This window comes from Synchiropus splendidus, chromosome 3, assembly GCF_027744825.2.
Source record: "Synchiropus splendidus isolate RoL2022-P1 chromosome 3, RoL_Sspl_1.0, whole genome shotgun sequence".
Classification (NCBI taxonomy): Eukaryota; Metazoa; Chordata; class Actinopteri; order Syngnathiformes; family Callionymidae; genus Synchiropus; species Synchiropus splendidus.
In genome coordinates this window covers 23,509,604-23,533,022 of record NC_071336.1, presented here as the reverse complement: position 1 = coordinate 23,533,022, position 23,419 = coordinate 23,509,604, and the positions used below count along the sequence as shown (strand labels likewise).

Sequence of the window (23,419 nt, the reverse complement as noted above, 5' to 3'; positions counted from 1 at the left end):
TAAATTGATACTTTTCTATGGAGTAACATGTAGCTCATCAACATCAATTCAAAATGTGTATAAACCCAATTTGATATGTGATATACCTCATAGAAGCCCACAAACACAACATGTCACTTAAGCAGGGAATGAAGTAATAAAATTGTATTTATTTCAAGGGACACTTTACTGCTCTATGTCAGTAGTTCCACATCATGTGAAATCTCAAAAGACAACACTGTACTAAGGGTCCACTTGAATCTCCTTCGAGGCAAATCTGTGGTTTATGCTTGCTCCACTCACCACCTCTTCCACTTCTATTAAAAAAAAGACAATGACTTATCTCTCCTCCTCTTTCACTACTCGTCCTCATTTCATCTCAAATTTTCTATTTTCAGTCCATCCATTTCTCCAGTCTCCAAAGATACCTCTCTCTTATTTAACTGAATCAGTGGACTATCAGCTGCCTCCTCCATCATTCTTTCACTGCTGCTATCCAGTCCCATCAGACTCCAATCTATTGCTCTGAAAGGTGTTTCCTGAAGAGGCCTTGCAGAGAGATAGATGGGACAGATCGCTCCTCACATGCTTCACAATTGTCAGTGAGAGGGGAAGAGTTGGGCTGACGAAAGGGTCCTGGATTAGGATGGACGGTGGAAAGCTTATACTGGCAGCCAGCACGGCTCTTGTAGTCCATTCTTAATCAATTCTCCGTAAACGTCTTTTGCATTAACAACAGAATCGCAACAATGAAGTTTTGTAGATACATTAAATCTCACTTATACTTACTATTACATTGGTATTTTGTATACTTACTATGGTAATGGAAAAAGGCACAAATGAATGCACTTACATTTAATAAAATGTATTAAGACTTGAAAAAAAAGGAAAATTATTTATAGCCAAGTAAAACCCATTTGAGTATGCTCAATGTCACTTTAGAACTTTTTTTCTTAGTTGCACGTTGTGTACGTGCAATAAAATTAAAGTTAAAAGAAAAACAGAATGACAACACATCTTGACCAGGGTATCCGCTACATGTCAACCAACGTGGCGCACTGCCACGCCTTAAATAAGAACTCCCCTGCCGTCAGAATTGTGATCTCTCTTTTAACTATCTAATCAAACGTTTTAAACAAAGTGGAAACATTGAAACAAGCGAAAAACACCACACATCAGGGAGGTAGACGCAATAATGGTGGTTTATAGTGTGTTTTAAATGGAAAAATCTCAAAAGAAACAAAACATTTTTGACAGGAATAGGTCCACTGCTTTCGCAACATTAGTCGCCCATCCAGTCGGACATATGAAGAGACAGACCAGGTGAGGACGGATGAATAGTGGAGAGAGATTTATTTCCCATGATTAAAAACTGGGGGGCAAACCCTGCTGACGTACTACTGTTCTGGTGGCTTGTCCATCAGCTGCATGAGACGCCAATATATCACCTGATTTCTCCCCTCGCCTGTGCTGAATCTGGCTGTCTGCGAGTGAGACTATTTGGTTTCACAACAATGGCATATAAAAGGGGAGACGGACAAGACGGATAAGAAGAGAGGATGTCTGACAGCTGCGATTGCTGCTTGGGTAACACTCTTGCAAGACCCCCCGTGCAGCACTGAATGTGGAAACGTCTGAGTCAGGATGGACGACTTCAAACACAACCCCAGCTCCCTCTCCTGCTGTTTTCCTTAACTACATAGAGAATTCTAGTAGACCATCCCAGTAGTCACCAGAGCGTGAAAATCACAATAATCGAAAAAGCTATTTTTTCCCTCTACTTTGTACACCTGGTTTGATCATGCATGTGTATAACAGCAGTACCTAACACCAATCGGTTTTCCTGTAAAAGTATTGGAATTATGAGGCAATTAAACAACAGAAAAAAAAGATATACAGTAGGAAAGAATGCAAAACTTTGGTGCCACAGCTGGCATGCAAAAGATGCAGCCATGCGCTTTGAGTAAGATACAGACTTCTGAAACCGAGTCGAGCAGTTTGCAGTTGCAGTTTGATTTAGGTGTTGCAGTCTGCATCATGTGGCAGGATATTTAAAAAGTGCCTTAAAATCACATCATTAAAAATTAATGCTTGGATGTACTTCAGGTTCTAACTGAGGCACAATGTCAACAGGTCAGGTCTTTAGGTAGACCACTTTAGAAAGACCGCATCCAGAGGCGATTACAAACATATTCCTTTACAACTCTTCACTGTGACAGAGAGAGAGGGGTTCATTTTCTAATGTCGTGCTGTTGTCAATCAGGCTAACAAAGCTACTATTGTACTTGTCAAAGTATCCCAAATAAATGTAATATTACAGCTATTGGAATCTTCAATCAGCTGCGAAAACAAAAAAAAAGTTTAAATCACTAAATAAATGACAAACTGCCCACTTTATTTGGAAAAAAACAAACATCAAAAGAAAAAGTAGAAACTAGGGGTAATTAAAGAGTACTTTCTATCTATGCAGTGACATGGTACAGTCACATACAGTATGCTATCATAAATTCGCTTCAGTAGTGGCACAATTTCTGATTGGTTGGTATGGACATATGTTGTACTTTTTTTTCATTACAACATATGTCTCTGATTTAGATTTAGAACCACAACGATCAACAGTGCTCAGAAATAATCCTTACCTACAAGAGCATTCAGTAAAAGGCAGGTGGGTAAATGTCCCCAGCCATGAGCTGGTGACACGTCGAAACATTCGATAGGCATCGACTCTCTCTTATTTAATTTGTCAGTTCATTACAAATTGGCAAAAGCAACCGAATGATTAATTTATATTTCAGGGAGAGGGAGATTAATCTTGATTGCAGAGAAGAGAAGCAAACTGAACACAATATTGCAGTATATTAATATAAAATATATCATGCGAAATAAACATGAATAAACAATAAATAAACATTCATTAACATTACAGAACTAATAAGTGTATTGCTACTGCAGAGGGTGAATTATGAGATTACAAAAGCTACTCCTCATTAGAGGGTTCAATCTCATTACTTTTAGTCTTAAATTATACAAGATGTCATTTTCGATCAGCTAAATTTGCCTTTGATTTTGGAGACCTGGACAGCCACAGCTGACAGTCTGGGAGACCAAGCCCCAGGGACTGCGGCATCTCAGCTGAGGACATGAATGCACGCAAGCCATTGGCACACACACCAAAACACACGGAAGCACACAAGAGTCCAGTGGTGGACAACAGTCACCCTGTCATCTTCGATTGCAGGCCGCTCATGTCGCGCCAGTGACACCTCACATACAGCTCAGTGGGCCTTGGCCCCCCTGGTGTCCTACTGCCGCCACAGACGGACGGTCAGGCAGTTACTTCAGCTCTGGAGAACAAACACAGAAATAAGCTTGTCTAAAAAGCATGTAGTCCAGTTGGAAATGAATGTCTGAAAATGCCTTTCACCAAAGGGATTTGGACTGAGCAGCATTGACTGATCAAAATGGATGTGACCTTGAAGGTGTCGGAGTAGACAGAGAGACTGGACACTGAAGTATCCAGCTAAAAAAAGGCTGGTGAGTGGCAACAAAAAATGGCAGAAATACACTTAAAAAAACATCCGATTAGCAGGCAACTTGACTATTCACCTACGGCTAAACATATTTATAGGAAGAAATGTGTGACTTAAACCGAGAGTTGTGAACAAAAACAATCATCCATGGCCTTGGGTGGGTCACAGCTTACTGCCAAACACATGTTTGGCAGATGGCACAGAGAAGATGGCACACAAGATCAGGAAAGCAATGAAGTGAGCATCTCCCACGCATACTTTCCCTCCAGGAATGCAGACGATGAGGACTGAGCTCAGCTGAGCGCTGAGTGACGAAGGTGGAGGCTCATCGTGCCGCGATATTTGTACTCCCTAATATATTCACTACATTTCAGTCGTATCAGTCAATATTCTAGTTTGCAAATTCTGCCAGATACCAGTGTCTTTGATCTTGTGAGGCAGAGACGTGAAGCGGACACAACAAAAATATTTTTACTGCTGACTAAAAACATTATTATACCATGATAGAAATTGTTCAGCTCAAAAATAATTTAATCAATGCAATTCAGAGAAAAGATTAAACCAACAAAGGTGGAGTTTCTATTTGACAGATATTGTATGACAAGTAACCACAAAAAATATGAGGCATGTGTGTATTATGAGGACATCTGACACCCATCGCAAAATCAATAATGTGAGTGCGACATCTGACAGTCAAGCAAAAGAAAACAAAAAAACATAATTATATTATATTATGTTATAATAATTGTTCAGTTTTGTCCCATGACATTGCAATGGGATGAAAAATGAGAGCTTCACGGTACAAAAGAAAATAGATGAGGGCAGTGAGTAATTCCAGGTTATTGGCTTAAATTTTTGATATTTGCATGCTTTCGTTACCGGCCATACTTCCGAGGTCTATGGTATCAAAATAAACTTTTACTGCCACCCATATGAAACTTCACTTCAAGTGAATCTGTAAATCTGATCATGGCTCTCCAAAAATTCAAGACTGAAGAATAAAAGAAGAGACGGCTTTCCCTGGTTACTAAAGAATGTAAGAAACTTTAAATCCATCAAACTGAGGGGAAAAAAAATCATAAAAGCACAAAGGTAATATAACACTAGTCCGAAATATTTACTGAAAAGTCTGTGGAAATATGAGGGATGATACCAAACCACTTCAAAACCATATGCAAGATAACATACGGAGCTAGTAAGGACCATATGCACAATACATATGAATAACTTCTATCCTGTTTATGAACAAATGGTAAAATAGCTGTATATATGTATGTCTTGCATACCACAGAGAAGCTGTCAGATTCACCACCTCAATAACTCAGAAAAAAGTGCTCTGCTGGTTAGTGAACGCTAAAGCCAGCATAAGAAACATGAAAATCTCGGAACTAATAATTGGCAACTCAAACTCAGATTTTATCGGTAGAACAGGATATCTGAGAACATCCAGACTCTGTCAAGTGTTTGAAGAGGCGGATTTTACATCTCCATTTATGAGGTAAGGCCAATAATAACTTTCATTTTTCTGTGTACTGTGAATGGCGTTTTAACACACAAGGCCACCCACTGATGTGCGTACATTTGTAGTTTGTTAATATTGGTACGCTGATTCTTGGCTTTTGGGTTCACTTATCAGAGGCAGGATAACTTTTTATTATTCATGTTTCTATCATCAGAAAAAGTGTATACATCTGCAAGCCAAAAAAACCCAAACAAAAACATAATAGTCAAAGAAATGACTCGTCAAAAACTGACAATCAAAACCACATTAGTGCATTGAGGTTTGAGCTCGTTGAAACATGAGAAATTGGAGGCTCTGTTTTTTTTCAGTGGGATGGCCTAAATTTCCGATCCTCCTGTCTTGGTCTTCACTTAAAAAGCATTCATTGTTTAGAAAAATGGAGATATAAGCTAACCGAGAAGAAATGAATCACATTTTTCAGTTGGAGTTATTTTTAGTACTAGATAAAAGGTAGAGAGGCATCGGTTCCATTCAACGGTTCATGCAAGACTTAAATGTCAATGGGGCAGTAAAATAGGTCACATATTACCATGGGGTATTAATAAAGAAAAAAAAATCATTTTTCAAGTATGACTTTTTAGTCGGTGTGAGTCCATAAAAAAACAGTGTTAGGGATTTGCAGACATGTGAGGGTTATTGTTCACTACCAATCCATTCTCACCATGATGATCAACTGAAGCAAATGTGTGACCCTACAGACCTACTTTGTTCAAGTGTCAGTTTTTGGGGGCTGATGATGCTGACCCTGCATTGTTAGGTACTCCCTTTGTGGCCATACTCCAAACTGTACTAAGATGAGCCAAAAAAAAAAAAAGACCTCCTCCAACAGTCGGTCATGCCCCAATGCTCCTGGCAACAACAGGTCCAGAGGACGCAGACCTGCCTGGCCTATATTGGCTCAGCTTGCAGCTAGCAGTGGCGACACTAGCCCCTTGTCAGCTGTCCCACTCAGGACAGAACAGACCCTTTATTAAAGCTTTGAAGACCGCTGAACAAAGACGCGTCCAATGTTTAGATGATAGAATGTAAGCAACTGGTTTTCTGCTTGGGCAACACTAGACAAAGAACCCTGTTTGAATACATTGAGTAAAAGCGAGCAAGTGAGTGAGAAAGAGGGAGGGCGATCGAGGAAAACATTACAGCACAGCAGAGTCCTCTGCTGATGACCAAGTAAACGAAAAGATGCTCGTCGAAACAATGATCAGACTACTGCCCCGTTACATGCAACTTTACCTCGCACTTTTGTGTTCCAGTGTAGTTACAGTGCGCAAAAACTACAGACCCTGACATATCTGGCTAAAAGTGGCCATTATAATAATCCATCATAAAGTCATAAAATGGAGCAATAAACGTTTTATTGGCAGTATATTTTTATTCATTTTGCCTTTCCAAATTTGTGTTTTTGAGTCATTTATATGAAAGGGAGTATTTGTTTTGTTTATTGGCAAGTGGTCTCCTAGAGAAAGGACACAACTATTGATAAGCAACGTGCTGTTATTGTGCGACTTGTATTTTTTGTGGAAACGTTTTATGGGTGTTGAAAATGCATGACACAATGTTGAAAAACATACGGTAGAGAAATGATATTCAACTTAAATGTCTGTTCAAACGAATTCTATCCAAACATTAGGTGGTACAATCGTGAGTCATCTTGAAATCTCACTAAAGGAGAAATCAACTTCCACTTCATTTTAGTAACCAGCGCAGCCTTCAAAAGGTACATATATTCTATCGGCAAACACGATGTAGCGAAATATAAAGCTATGCAGAGTCATAGGTTATAGTAGCAACAAGTGTGACACTGCATTCAATTACCTGGTCATGGCTGGCTTGAAGGGTGCTCCCAGTGCCGTGGAAAGTCATTTGCACCGGGGAGAGAGTCAGGTAAGTCACGAAATCTTTACCACTTTGTGCGTCGCTGTATTGCACCTGAAAATAGAGAGAATAAATTTGAGTATTTGCTGGATTGAAATCTCAAAGCTTTGTGAATCTTAACAATTGTGACCCTTACAAAACCAGCAGGCAAGAATGAGAGAGTTTGATTCTCAAGGGCAGCAATGACTTTGACTTTTAATGAAAGAATATTGTTCTTAACTGCAGAAATGACTTTTGATAAAGCTTGATTACTATTAAGTATGCTGAGAAGTTTGACAGAAAAATAGACGCACATAAAAAATAAAGCAATCCTTAATCCAGCATCTTGCGTGTCTCTACTACAGGTGTCTTTTTTCCTACAACTAGGGAAAGTCTGCAAGCTTCCCTCATCGATTTAGAATTTCTTTGTATTTTGCTTTCAATTTGCCGGCTCACGGTTCACACTCAAGCCTAAGTGCAGTGTATGCACACACAGATTTAACAGGCTTATATGATCTGTGACTGAAAGCTTCCAGAATGTGTTGAGCATGCTTTTCAAAAATGAATTATGTCGAGAAGAGTCCAGGCTGCCCTGTATAAGACAATGCACGTATAAATAACCATGGTAACCGACACGTGTGTAAAAAAAACACATGTTGAGGCTGGAATAACCGTCTGACTAGCACATCTGAATACATACAATAAGAGAGTCTATGATGTGTGTACCCGTGAACAGATCCTACTGAGGAGGATATGGGTCCTGAGTGATAAACTGTGGAATGTTATCTGTTATGTGAAAGAATTATGAATGCAGTAAAGTGAGCTGTGCAGAGAGCATTCTCTGACAACTTAATCTCCAATAAATTTTCCGGGCTTCAGATGCTCTCAAAGAAGGAATGAGAGGAGGGGGAGTAGTTTAACTGAATACGGCATTTGAGTGGTGAATCAGACAAGAACACAAAAAAAAAAGGTTTCAAAAGAATCTCACAAGTGTTGCTGCATGCTAAAAACTTGCGTGAGCTTGGAGATTCAAGACATGAGTGAGCGAAGGAAATGTGCCAGCCAGAGGAGTCTGTGATGTATGATGCAATAACACTGCCCGATCTGCAGGCACGCCACTCGCTCAATCCATTTTAAGCTGTCGGGTCTCCAGCTGTGGGTGAGGCCCTGAGATGGTGCTGAAGGAAACTTATGTGTAGTTTCACTCTATTTCCTTTACTTAGAGGGAGATTTACGTCTCCTTCCATCTCATACACTGAGTTACAATTCGGGGATTGTCGTCAGTTGATTCATGTTTTTAGTTGGTGATGGTTAGAATTTAGACAGAGGCATGTCAATAAAGAGAGCACTTAAGTGAAGAAGTGAGGAAAATTCTGTTGCAAAACAATGTCACCTTATAAAGGGCAGTGCAAAACACACCTGCTATTTAAAGACGGTTAGGGCGTTAAAATGTAAATATTGTGACTGTTGTTATATCTGAGGTATATTTTGTGTGTGCTGATGTTGAGTTGAATTAAATCAAGTTCAGTAAAAGTTCGTAGTCCAACAGAGGAATGAATTGCTTCCTTAATCAACAAAATAAACCCAGCATACAAAAGAAAATGTTCAAACACTTCAAAAATGCAGTATCGATGTATTAAATATTGATATAACAAACTTGAAAAATCAAGTCAACGTCACATACATTATCAAGTCTTGTGTTATTTCAGCAAAAATAGTAATACAATATTGTGTAATCGAGTATCACAATATTTGAGTGAACACCATGAATAGACAGCACTCCTCAAATCAGTGTCAGTCAGGAGAGTGACATTACACTAACTTGCGTGTTGAGATGCAGCTATGCCAGAACAAGATGCTATGTCAGCCATTTTCTACTTCATTTACCAATAGATATGTTAAAGCTACATTAAATGCTTCGGGGACTGATATTTTTGATCCATTGAAATCGGAACTGAATGGCAATTCGTCCATTTTTGCATTTTGCACTATGCTAACAAAGCTGGTGCTGCCAAGCATCGCTTCTCTTCTGCAGCCACTGGATTTACACCATCTGTGTGATTCAAGGTCGACCTGGGGTGTAGTACTGTAGTTACGTTTGTTCCATGTTGTTCTTTAAATCTACACCCAGCTCCATGTCATCTGCTTCATCTGAGTAGAAGTCTTGGATAACAGAGGCACTCAATCCTGGAACAACTTAGCCCCAGGATTTTACTGACAGAGAGTGTTTCTGCACCTTCTTACATAACATAAACAGCTTAGTGTATTTACATAGAGTAAATAATGTTAATATTAATAATAGATAGGATATATTCTAGATAGAATAGCAGAGTTGAAATGGGTGTAATTGTGTGTTGACCAAAACCAAAAAGTAGAAGGTTCAACTAATGGTGATTTTGTCTTGGCCATAATCACCCAGTCCGAGCACCACATAAAAGAACAACCATGGAAATAAGAACAAGAAGAGGAGAGGTGTGAAATGGAGGATGCACACTGTGAAAGGTGGAGGAGGCTGTGCCAACGCCAAATCTGAAATGTGAAAAGACGAAGGAGATTTTCCGAAGAGGTTTCCGCGCATTAATTACACTGTATTGAAAACGAATCATGAGAGTAAGGTTTACTTTTGCCGTTACCACAGTCCGACCGAGAGCAGTTATGTCTTCACAGACTTAATATGAAACATACTGCTGATGGCAACTTAAATCTTTGAATGACGGTCTCCCCCTCTCTGATGCCAACTGACACACTCGTCATGAGACGACATAAATTCGCACCAGCTGCAGCAGTCACTAAAAGACAATAGTAGTGAGAGGGTTTGGCAAGCCACCAATTATCACCTGAAGGTCTCTTTAGTAGCAAAAAACAAAAAAAAAAAGACTACGTGATTAGATTGAGAATCAACTAGGAACTCTGAGCAGCAGGCAGGAAACAAAGCCGCCAGAGCCTCCAACATCAAAGGCATTTGTGGCATCATCCCATTTGAGATGATTTGCAGAAACTGTAATAACCGGCGTCTTGAAAACAAACTGTCTATTCTTCCACGCAGCCTGTCCGTTTAGAGGGCATGTTTGTATGCATCTGCCAGTGTATGCATTCTAAACAGGCCTAACTAATTATCCCAGGTCCCAACTCGGAAAACAGCCTCTAATCCACTTCCTTTAGAGACAAAGAAGCAGGAGAGTTACGCAAGGCCTGCAATTGATCGGTGGCACTAATGTGGAACGACCTTTGACATCTGTTCTCAAAAGCTTGATGGCTCTTCTTCAAATGGTTCTCTTCATCTGAACAAACATGAACATGCACAAACTAAAAAGCAATCAGAGCATCAGAATATCAATTCTCAGTCTGCAGTTTTCTTCTACATTTCTTCTACACTTTGCTAGTGTAACTACAGACCAAAACGTACCACATGTCTTTCACTTAAATTAAGACCACAAATCAGACATTTCTGCGCACAAAACTGTGCAATCTTGTCTTATCTTGAAATCATGAAAACAAAACATTTTCTCGCATTGTTGAGTAAAACGGCAAGACTACTACCAAGCTCTGCTGTTGTTTTGTGAGTCTGATGTGCATTCGGAATGTTTTAGACAGATTTTCTGAAAAATTAACTGATATTTTGTGCAATTCTGACACACACAGTTGTGCTAAAAGCCTAGCATAGATGCAAGCCCACAATGCTCAAAGCAATCCAATCCTAATTCAAAAAGATAGAGCTTTAACTTAAAGCAACACATTTTATATTTTACCAGACGATGTTATGTAAACAATAGCAAAAGAATGTGGGATGAATCACTGCAAAGATGCAAGCCACCATATGCAGAAATGATTCACATCTCTCTTGTCATGGGTGTGGATGAGGACATGAGGAAGATTGGTGTGACAAGGGAGAAGGCTTATGATCAGTAAAGAAGGAGAATGCTGACTTGTGACAACCTCTAAGACAAAGAAGAATGTCCTGTCACAGGGGAAAACGCAATAGAAATGCTAGTTATATCATAAGCTTTGGATCATAGACAGATATCCACCATGTCAACATTACATTTTCGATTACAATGGCATTCCTTGGTTTCCTCTGGGTTCTCCACTTTTCTCCCACCGTCCAAAAATATGGCCACTTGGGGTTCAGATTAACTGGGCACTCCAAATGGCCCATAGCTGTGAAGGTGTGAGTGAATGGTTGTTTGTCTATATGCGTGTTGCCCTAGAAATAGTTTGTAAAGTTGGCCTGACAAAAGGTATCACTCTCTCCTGAAGTATCGTGGTGTTAAACAAATAAGACACTGACTGAATTGCTAGTACTTCAACCAAAGATTGAAATTTAGGCAAACTGATAAAACAATCAAAAAACACAGATCAGTAAGTGACACCAGACAAGGACATGGACCCATTTGTCACACATGTATATACTGTATAACACTATCTTTGATGAGCAGAAAATATGTTCTTCAAAATGTCAAATGGCAAATTCTGAGTTAGCACAGGCTCCCAACAGAGACATGGAGATAATCGGCTGAAAGTAATTAGAGGTCCAAGTTGAGCCACTTGAGCGCAGACCACAAGGGGTCAAGAGTACTGAAGTGTGGTGCTTGTATACACTTGGGGAGCGCTGGAGGACCAGACCCAAAAATGTTGCTACTTAACAGGAAAGAATGCATCTTGTCAATGTACTCACTTGAGATAAAGAGTCAAACAGTGTTTGGGCACTTGAAAGAAACAACGGTCTTCTGCTACGATTACTTTGAAATGACAAAAGTCTGACCAATCCCAAAAATAGTCGCATGGGTGAAAAATCATCTCAAAATGTGTCGAAAATCAGACGTGCTCAGATGAAGGGAATACTATTGTGGTTAGGAGTGAGTTGTTAAATGTGCTGTTCCTTGCTTGAACAAAGGTTTTAAATACATGTCCTTGCACTATGCATAATAACACTGTTTTGTGAATAATTGTATGTGTTTGGCAGGATGTTAGCTAAATGGGTCATTTTTATGTTAAAATATGACCGATTATCCCATAATATATATTTTTTTATCAGTAATACAACTTTATTTGGAGATGAAAATACATCTCAATCTGATCAAAATGATTAAATGACTGTTCCCCACCAAGAAAGAAGAATTTGTTTTGCAGGTCAGACAGAAATAGGATACACAATAATAAAAACAGCTTCTGGGCAGGAGGTAGGAAAATATTGCAGACTGAACCCCTCTCTTTCAAGCAACAAGTTCTTTCCCTGGAGTCAACATTTCATTCAACAAATGCTCCGGATCGTAAAACCATCATGGTATGACTAAAGCTGCACAGTTTCACTTCAGGTCCGATAGTTTTACTAATTGAATAACAGGCTTATTGACAGTCATGCTAGTAGAGTTGCCGATACAGTTACGTAAACCATAACAAACCATGACCTCATTAGACTGAAATTGGCCAAGTTTATCAAAAAAATACTTTTGACAAATTTGACATCTGAAGGAGTGTAGGAAGATTTTAGGACAAACGCTCAACCTGGAAATTGCAAAAATGCAAATTGATCTTGCTTCACCTTCACCAGTTGTTCATTCTACCACTCACACAAACTGTGTGAGTGGATGAGTCAAAACCTTCCACCACTGGTGACCACTGAACTCAGAGCACAATAGTAGCGACCACTGAAACACATTACTCAGGTCCATGCCGTAGTAAACGTCAACATTACAGCACAAGCTGATGTACCAAAGCTTTTTCCCCAAACAAGTCCAGCCAAAATGGCCTTTTCAGCAATTCAGGTTGAATGGGACAAGATGTAATTTAATGAATTGCTTTTGACATGACTCTCTCACCGTAATCCCAAGGTTTATATACTGTATAAACTGACTGTCCAGTTTTCTATTTGACACCGTATTGCAAAATTACTATTACACATGCACTTCTTACTTGCATGGTGACATGGTTGACGAAGGCATTACATGACCTTAATAACCCGAACATGGAACTCAGACACAAGGGAGGATGGAAGATATCGATACCACTACAGAAAACACGGTGCATCCTATGGCAGGGCGATGTTAGCAAAAATCACGATTAATTGAACCTTCAACCTCAGTTGAGATTATACACAATTATCCCACAAAAAAAGGTGCAAAACACCTTCTTTCAGTAATGATTTGGTGCTCAAGAGAGACCAAATAGAGAGAACACTGCCTCAGATGCAACAGGATCTACAACCTCAGAGGAACAATACTGCAGCTAAGTCTTAGTAAGCAGAGCGCAGCTAACTGCAATTAGCATCAGCGACATGGATCAAGCAGTGGCTCCTTGGTTTTCATTTGCCTCAAGTTTGTCTTTTATTGATGTTTTAAAAAGATTAGTAGCAAATATTTGAACAAGTATTTTTGATTGGCTGTGCTGTTGACCGTCTTTGAGAACTCATCCGTGATATGTTAAGGAGACAAAATCAAGGCAGACCAGTGCAGCAGGAAAATAGAATAACAAGTGTGGGAAACCGAAATAACAGTTTTGAGGTGGTTTGAGGGTCTCACTGTTGGTTTCGTTCTTTTTTTTTTTTTTTCCTGGCAAATCGACCAGCTTTAGTACATCCTGAACAGTCCTCTTTAACGATGAACTACAAAGTGAAGCTGCCATTGTGAGCCCGCATGTCAGCAGAAATACAGATTTTTTTTCTTTTTTTGTGGGGCGCAGGTACAGGCAAGATAATAAGAAATAGATCTCTGTGCAGGGGCCCCGACGATGTGTACTTAAATGCTGGGAAGAACCCTGAAACCATTGCTGGTTCACCACATATGCATTCATTGACCACTTACGATACTCTGTCACGACATGACAGAAATCCAGGGTGTAGAATCAACAGACATTTAAAAGAACAATTTATCACAATAAAAAGTACATGCGGACAGAAATGACTCAGCACATGATCATGGACTGAAAATTTTTCGTCATTCGAAACAACATAAAGCATCTTTTAATTCATCTGATTTGCTTTTGGGAATGCAACAGATGTTGTCTTGGATTAAAAGCTTCAAAGGGGCTGGATTGTGGTGCAGAAAGATCATTACTTGGACAAACGCAGAGCAAGAGCACCACTACCACACACACACAGTGTAGGCCACCATGTAAGCAGGATGACTGTTGTACACCCCGTACACCCAAAAGCATTTATTTTGATTTGTGCAGCAGAAAAAAAAAGATTGCTGTTCACACAAATATGCTACAGAGCACAGCTGGAAGCCATCAGCCACACTGGGGAAAACATGGTATTAGTTTTACCGAAATGCATTTGCTGATGCAAATCCTTAAATAAACAGAGAGTTAAGAATTAAAATGATGACAAGAATTTGGACCAGATCAAGCCTTTGATGTTAAGGCAAAAAGCCGAAACTTTGACATTTGGGACAAAGAAGGGAGGAGAGAATGAAAAAGGTGGAAAAAAGAATGAAAAAGGGAGGGTAGAAACTGCCACTCAGAGCTGTAGATTCAGCTTTCAAAGTGGTTTTCGACACAGAGCCAAAGAAGGAAGCGGAGGGAAAGACGAACAGAAAGTGTGAGAAATCCTGGGAACGGTGCTGATATCAACACCTGCCACCCGCCAAGGATGGTGTTTTTATGAACATGGGATTTTTAACTTATTCCACTTCTCAGATTTCCTTCGTCTCTCAATATGCTTCCCTGAGCAGGATTGCAATAACGAGATAACGTCAAACTGAAGATTAAAATCTTTGGTCCGTTATTGCTTACGGGTTTTGCAGGTGGACAGGACTGATGGAGAAGATAAACAAACACAACTTGGGAACGTTACAGTACAGAGGGGCTAAGTTTGCTGCCAAGTTTAAGTTTCCCAATTTCCTGAGCCATTAAAAGTCAAGAGAAAAAGAAAAGCACCCATGTTATTATCTCGTCTTTTTAATGAAAACTGAAGGCACAATTAAATACACAACAAAATCATCATAAGTGCTTTGGTAATATTTTCCATTGCAAAACTCAACAAGAGGAAACGGTGTCATTTCTGCTGAAAACGTGTTACTTTCAAAACACATGCCAGCTGCTTGGTTGACTCTCCAATACTCTTCACATTTCCCACCTTTGGTACCTTCTGCACCTAATTTGGCAACACCTGGTCTGCAGTGGTCAGCAGCTATCAACCAGAGCACTAAAAGGGTCACCATCCACAGTCAATATGTGCGACTTCATCACATCCCTGACCATTCAATTTTGCAAAAGATTTTCAAAGGCATCAAAATACTCGTATCCACTTAATACACTTATTTCCAAATAAATCAAAGTTCTGCCTCTTTATGTCTTCAACATCCAGTATAACCACACATAACAAGGCGGCTAACCAGAGGAAACGGACTCAAACATGACAATTGCAGAAGAGCGACGAGAGGAAGAAGCTGAATTTGTTGTGTTACTTTTGCTGAGGACCTCGTCCTTGATCCATGTGTTGTCTATTAGCTCCTGCTCTTTTGTTTCTGCCCTACTTCCAGTGCACATACACCCCGTGCCAACAACAAGCCAGCCAAATTAATAGGAAATACACACACACACACACATACAAACACACCGAAGTGGGTGCCAACATCTTTGCTCCCAGCTGGCGTGAGTACAACATCCAGTCAGAGCCTCCACCAGAGGCTATTTTCCAATCAAATCAAAAGAAGGGCTTAGCAGGTAGGCCTGGGCTTTTGTCTGTGGAGCTGGATAGATGAAACAGACACTATGAGAATGTCCTTGCTGCTTTAATCCAGTGTTGTAATCTGGGTAACGCAATCACGTCCTAAAAGGAAAGTCACTAATCGAACCATTGGAATGTTATCAAATAACCAATAACATCCCCTGGTAGGTGTGAGAGACTGGTGAAAGCAGTCAAGAGGAAGTTGTCATAAAACAAAGTTGTGCTTCGCGAGGTAAAAAGGAAAAACCATCTGTGATTTACCCGTCCGAAACATGTAAGGACTTAAAAGAACTCACTGACAAGGCTGTGTAAAACAACCCAAGGTTCTCTTGGAGCCCACATGATGTAAAACATCCCCTCAATGAAACACAGTCTCATTCAAAGTCTTGATTCATCACATATTAAATCAACACAGGAAGGACACAAATGCTTTCTCTGACTTATCATTGAAATGTGGTAGTAATTTGAGAAAAAAACAAACAAACATTTATTAGAGTATGATAGGAAGGATTGCTTTAATGTATTTGAACACTCCTATGCCAACATTTCTATTCCACTAAACAGAACCTGGTGGTTGCATGTCTATTAGGGCTTGGTCGGTCAGTGGCGCTCTCTCAGGTTACAGACACAGGAGGCCTCAGAGCAATAACAAAGGCCTTTTAAAAGAACCCTCAGTTGGTTAAGATTAAATGCTTTCTTCAAAAATTGATTAAAAAGTGTCTGCAGCATAAATGAACAGCGTTGTTATCCACAGTAAAGGAAGCAGGGATTTAAAGACAGTCTGCGTCAGCCAAGTAAAGGCAGTTTGTTCTTATGACGTTTATAGCCCAAGTAAACAACAGAAGCAACTGAGGGACTTGGGTTCAGTTAGTCAGTCTCATTCATAAATTGCTTTTAATGTTCAGAGGTGAATCAAACATACAGTATGTTTTCAGTTGTGTAACTGAATAATAACAATAGGGAAAAAAAAACAATGTGCCACCAAATTTTGTGCCCACTTGGTTTTTTTGGATTTAAGATGAATGAATTTCATATTTTATTATTTTTAAATATGAAAATTTCCACACAAATTCTTGCTTGGTCGTGAATCAATGGGCAATAAATAAATGTCATACAACTGTGTGATATCGTTGTGTCTCACCTGGAAGCCTTGGATGTGAGCAAGATATTCCAGCTGATGTGCAGGTTGCACTGTGGTGCCACAGGCCAAAGTTGGGCTCTTTCCCTTCGCAGGCAACGTTGCGTCAACCGTTGGGGACTGTCCATTTAGCAGCAGGTCTCTGGCCATGGTCGCAGTGGGGGTGGGAGATGATGATCCACTGTAATACGGAGTGTGTCCTGGGGGAAGTGGAGCAGAGCAGGACCCTGCATCTTTGGAAGTTATGTAGTTCGATGAGCTGCTCCCAGTGCTTGTTGTACCACTACTCTGTTTTCTACTGGCCTCCATCTCCTGGTACACATCTGGGCTGAGGTGCAACAAACCTTTTGGGCCTGCAGGAAGAAATGCAGAAGGAAGATGAGCAGGTAGTGGGTTTATAAAGACACAAGAATGTCTCAGTTGAGAAAGTGTGTACGCAGCATCAAGCCACATCCATGTACGTAGATGGCAGATTCATGTGGTTTGGCAGTTTTGGCGCACCATCACAGGGTCTTTTTTTCACAGTGAAACACAAACACAGAGACAAGCGGAGCGTCGACCAATATCAACAGAAGAGTCGTGATTTCATCACTGATGGGAAACATCAGCGTCAGCTAACTGGAATCCTGGTTCACTTCTAACATCTTTTGGAGAACAGCTCACCCAAAACAGGAGGATGTTTCTGCAAGTTCATGTGAGGGAATTCTGAAATTTGATGAATATTTTAAGAAAAGCATTGAATCAAAATGGCTAACTTGATTTTTTTCGCTTTGAAACAGATCACACAATTTATGTTTAAAAACACAAATCTCTTGCTGACTTGACTTACATTCCTGACATCACGGTCCAGCCAGGGGTGGTACCGTTTTGTGTTAGTCTGAAGAGCACTAGAGAACACAGGGTGTGGTATTAGGGAAGGTAATTGATAGTAGGGAGCTGTGAGTCACCTCACATGATAGAGGAGGTAAAGGATGAGTGGATGTAAAAACCATGCAGAGCTTCCAAAACACAGTCAGGGTCGCCAGAGGCAGGAAGACCAGCTGCATTTGTGTCTACACCACGTCTGTGAGCTTACTTGTGTGTGTGCAACAGCTGTGAGAAAGTGTTGGAGTGAATGTATTATTGACAGGCTGCTTCCTGTTTGATTAACATCACACATGTAAACAAAGACACACACACACACGCAGCTTTTTCAATGTTAAACAGATCTATTAAATGGTGAGATTTACTTATTTGAATGAATGAACTATATTGAACTATATTGTTGGCAGAAAAGACATTCAAATTAATGAATTCTCATTGTCTTTATCACTGCACGTTTGGACTGACATATGTTAGGATTTTATTGTGGTTGTTTATTATTAACTTTAACTTGACAGTGCTGACAAGTAAGTACAGACAAACACACATTGACTCAGTGATTCTCAAGTAAATTCACAATTAAGAGACTCCACAACAGAGGCCAGAACATTTCTCTCAACTCTCGGCTGTTATTTTTTTTGTTGAATTTATGGGGGGAAAAAAGTGTAGTGAGCTGATATATTCCGCATGTAGCAAAATAAATAAATACAATGTGATAGCCAACATGACATCAGCTGTGCATGGACAATAATGGGTTGGGGAGCCGAGAGGGGTTGTGAATGATATCCATGCAAGTCTCTGTGTTGGTTTGCCAAAGTGGGTGTGAATGTGAGGATGTTTGCATGTGACTGAGTACTTGAAGCTGGTGTCAGATGCTGTAAGAGGCAAGAAGAGCGTGAGAGCAGAGGAGAGCAAAAAGCTGCAAAAGTGAAGAGGCGTCAAATATACAGTATATATACCATATATATGTATATACTGTATATATAGATATAGATATACAGAAAACAAGCATGTGTTTGTGGTGCTTATTGCGAAGTATTTTAGAGGGATCCCACCCATGGTCGGCGTCCAGTGGGCCAGGGGAGTTTTGGAGGGAAGCCAGAACCAAGCATGAGACTGATCGAAAACAGATAGGGCCAGAGCCCACCGCTATAAATCACCACAGTGGAGCAGGACCTTCACATAGTTCACAAATGCGCACAATGCACGGACACGCAAGCATGCACAAGCACACACATATGCACAGCAGGAAATGAAATGTGGCAACGCCAGTGAAAAGCCTGGCCGCAGCGCCCATGGGAACAGAGGAAAGAAAAATAACTTCTTGATTTCTTTTTCTTTACCCTTCCTGAAGTGAAGACAATTTATTTCTCGTAGAGTGTGTACTGAATATCCACAAGGAAGAGGAAATGTGAAACAAATTTGTAAAAGAGACAAATAAATTAAGGCGAGGCAGGATTAAGTCGAATTTCTATTATTAAATTAAAAGGAAAAGACGCGTGATTATGCCTCCATGTTAATTAAACTTATTTACTCCAGAGAAAGAAACCAATATCCTCTGCCAAGGAGGTAAAGTGATCTTCTCTGTTTCTCTGACTGTTTGGAGGTAAAATAACTCCTAAAGTTGGGAACACATTTCACAGATTTTTTTGTCATGGGACAAGAAACTGATGACTAAATTTCAGAAGTGCTCTAGTGTTCCTAAAAGATTCATTATTCACAAGCATGGATTCTCCTGGAGCTCTGTTCAGAAATAGCAAAAACACTACATACAATCAAAACAACACCAAATACCAACTATGATGTGACATAATTATAGGGTTACCAGATAAGACTGGTTGAACTCGCGACCTATTGGTCGGGAGTCTGTGCCGTCTTTGCCATGGCCCAGGTACAAATCCCAGACAGCATGTTTGCTTGTTGCCATGAACCAGCCCAAAACAATTACTGAATTGAAATTAGTGTTATAGACATGCTTGAATGTTGGTCTTGAAAATGGGAGGCTTAAACAGCGGTGCGACAAGGAAGATGAAAATATTTTTACAATAATTTTCAACTGCACAGGCCTGACCAGTGAACACGCAGTAAAACATTTCAAAGTTAAAATACTTCGATATGTTCAATTTGGTGGACAATTTATCAACAGCCAATAAGCTCAGACAATCCTACCAGCCAGCACATCCTGAGAGTAAAAAAAATGTGATTTGTGATTTGAGAAATTTCAATGGTCAGTGAGCATAAATTTACAACTCAGGAGGAGAATGCATTGGATAACACCAGGAGTTTAAACAAAAAAAATCATCTTTGCAAAAACTGGTGATTCAGGCGACAAATCAATGACTGACTCCTCCCCCTGCTCTGGATCTAGAATGTGACTGCTAAACTGAAAATGAGTAAACACAATAATTTATACCGATTAGCGTGACCAATTAACGTGCTTAAGCTGGAGCATCACATTCCCTTTCTGTTCCAGGCTGCAGTGTTGCTGCCAGAAGCTGCCTCGAGTGATGATCCCCTACTCAAATCCAATAGAGCTATTTGTTTGTTTTCAACTTGAGCAATTAATCTATCTCACTGGTTGATCTTCAAGGGCAATGGAATTTATTGAGAGGCATCACAAGATATTAAGACGATTGGGTTGAGCATTAGCATCCTGTTATGCAAACCTAGCTATGATATATTCTACAAACTACAAATGTCTTTGCTAGAGATGAAGGAACACAGACAAGAAAATCCCAAAGACACTGGTTGTGGATTCCTGTTTTCTATATGGTAATTTACATCATGAATATATTGAAATGTGTGTATTTCAATCTCCAATACTGTGCATCAGGTATTCCACAGACCCATAATAAGAGGAATTGCTGTTACTAATCTCCTTCTGCACCCTGATATTTCTTACATTTTACCTGCCCCATCTTGTAGAGATACAACAACATCACATCCACTTCAGTGAAAACAAGATGGCAGGAATGTCAGCGGACAACATCGCCAGATGATGACCGTTGAAGATCACAAACTTGTGCCGGTGTTGACGCAGACTCAGTTTCAAAAGGTGTGAATTTTCTCGGCTTCAGTCGTTTTCGCTTGAGCTGGCGCAGTATAAACGTAGGAGAGCTATTCCAAAAAGCAATGAGTCCACCCTGACTCACTGATTCTCTCACTTGTTTTGTTTTCACTAGATACTGGAACAGATTCTTGTCGGCTGCTGTGATGTAGTCCCTATAATAACAAATGGTGACGTCTCCAAGTGTAAAGGGAGAGCTGATGAGATGATGACTCCATTGGTCAATTTATTCAACACACACTGAAGTCTAAAAACCAATACGAAAACAGATGAGAAACATTCCTTGTGTATATGCTGCGAGATGAGGACGTGAGGCTGGAACAGGCCCTTCTGGGGGTGAAATGAAATCGGATCTCAATTTAGTCATTGAAGACAACTAATGTGTGGCTACATAAAATCAAATATATGGAACCAAAAAAAACACCACTCGTACGTAAATACTGAAAAATGTTAAGAAAAAAACTGCAGCTGCACCACAGTAGTCCAACCCCATATTGAGTAGGAGTGTAAAATATTGACACACTGTAATATCGTGATATTTTAAGACCATGATATCAACATTTATTAAATAAACACCTTTTGATTTAACTGAAGCTTTTGACCACCCACTGGCGGCAAGTAATTGGACTTCATTTGAGACAGACAAGATGTGCCGTGTCATTTATGAAACGACAGAATCAATGCAATAAAACTACGAACCCGCCACACTGATGTAGGACAAAGCTATCACGGGATCTGTGGATGCTACTCAAAACAACTACAGAATTATTTGTTGGAGATTTTTTCTTTCTTTTTTGTTAACAAATACAACAATATATCACTAATATATAAGATAAGGTGACATATCATATTGTCACTCCTGCATCTGGATACGTATTGTATCAACAAATCCAAATGGTCCAATACAGGCAAAGCAACCAGGGAAAAGTGTTGTCTGCTGCTGGTTAATGAATGTTAGGTACCTTCCACATCAATCGGACATTTGGTCTCAAAATCCTCAGGATATCTCCATTTAATGCTAGTCTGAGGCCAGACTACAAAGTGGCACGCATCAAGAATTTGACAGTAAAAGAGGTAAGGGATTGCGGGTCAATTTAAGAAAACAATTTAAATATTTTTGCCCACATTCTTGCAGGGAGGGTAAAAAAACAAAACACATCTTGGCAACCGATTTATCTTGTGTATTCGCATAGTGATAGGCATCAAGTTTAGAATTATAATACTTAACTGGAAGTCAGAGATGTTTAAGCGTAATTTCGGTGAATGTGTTCGTATCTTTGCTCTGATGAGCTATTACGTTAATCCTGACTGAAAGACTCCGTTTTATTTTGCACAGGAAGGCCATGGGGGGGGACTCCCCGGTGGGCCTCAGTGTGCCGGCTCTGTAAGCCTTTGTGAATGAGCCTGAATTCGCAGGCTCCCCACGAGGACGCACGGCCAATTAAGCTGACAGTCAGAAGCCCATTGACCAGTCACAGAGATTAAACGCCAAGCCTTCTCGGCAGCTTAAACCACCTGCGGATGGAGGGAGTGATGAAGAGAACTAGAGGAGGAGGAGAAGGAAATAGAAAAAGACGTGCGGATACTCACTGCTACTTGTTGCTTCAGTAAAAGACGCCTTTTGTCCGTTCCAGCCTTTGTTGTCCATCTGTAGTGAAACAGAGAGAGTTGGAGAGGAGGGAGACGCTAAGAGAGATGTAGATTCTTCAACAGACAGCTTTTCCACGCATGTCAGATAAGTTCCTTCCTTCTGTTTGGACCACAAAAAGACAAGCACTCACAGGAGGGGTTGCTTAAGGAGTCTTGTCTGTGCAGGCCAGCTACTTAATTAAGGAGCTTGTCAACGGATTCTAATGTAAAAAGACTCTTTTGAGTGTCTTCAGTTCTGGTATGATTGTCTGAGAGACGCACACAGTTACTAACACATGTGTAAAATGGACAAATAAAACGCGTCTGATCAGCATCACTTCACACTTTAGCATAGATCAATCCCAGGGTGGGAGTGCCAAGCAACAGAGATTCCAAAGAACAGACAGAAGAGGAGGCAGGAGGAATTAGTGGCACTCACAGTGTGAAAAGAGAGGGCTCTAAAGAGTGAGAAGTACTGAACAGTAGCTGGGCAAACAGTTTGTAATGATCAACTGAGGTAGAGGTTGTCTGAGGAGAGGTGACAGAAGTAGGCCGCCAGCATTTTCGCTTGTCTAGTAGCTTGTCGTGTTGATGGAAGATCACCCACAGTGTTATTGACAGTTGGAAAATCAACATAAACAAACATGTTGCCAACAATAAATTAAACCAAATACAACAAACAAGTACACAAACATTTCCAAAAATGATGCTGCATAAAACGAAAAACTGATTTTTTTTTTTAATGAAAAAATATTTTGGTATATTTGTGATTTTCATTTTCATGCAATGTGGCACCCAATGTAAGTAAAATATTCATATGTGTTGTTTGAAAATGTATTAAGTTCTCTGAGAACTGGTTCCTACCCACGTAAGTAAGGTTGGGTTTTGAAGGAGACCACGAACGTTAACCCATGGTTTAAGATTTATCTACAGTGTTAACATAATGATAATAGTTGTTCAATTCTGAGATTCAAATGTTTAAAATATTTAAAGTCTTAAAAGGATATGAGATAATACAAGGTTCAAGTTATTGTACTGTCATATTAATAAATAAATTGTATCACAAAATCTACAAAATGTTAGTAAGTTAAAACCTACTGAGTTGCGAATTATCACTAATAAATACAAGGCATGAATGATCTAAAATGGAGCTAAATCAACCTAAAAAGAA

At 39.9% G+C, this 23,419-nt stretch overlaps 1 protein-coding gene across 2 annotated transcripts in view; it reads right to left on the bottom strand.

The window, feature by feature from the left end:
• Positions 1–23,419, bottom strand: part of stau2 (staufen double-stranded RNA binding protein 2) — a 72,367-nt gene that overhangs the window by 19,752 nt on the left and 29,196 nt on the right. The window contains exons 11-14 of one of the 2 annotated variants that reach the window (XR_008414149.1): positions 22,210–22,267; positions 16,695–17,044; positions 6,847–6,960; positions 3,198–3,323 (exon numbers count right to left, since the gene is read on the bottom strand). Coding sequence is in view for 1 of the 2 variants with exons in the window: in XM_053859267.1 (XP_053715242.1) it covers positions 6,847–6,960; positions 16,695–17,044; positions 22,210–22,267 (522 nt within the window). In the remaining variant the exon portion in view is untranslated. The remainder of the gene's footprint in view (positions 1–3,197; positions 3,324–6,846; positions 6,961–16,694; positions 17,045–22,209; positions 22,268–23,419) is intronic. The other variant, XM_053859267.1, reaches the window with a different exon arrangement.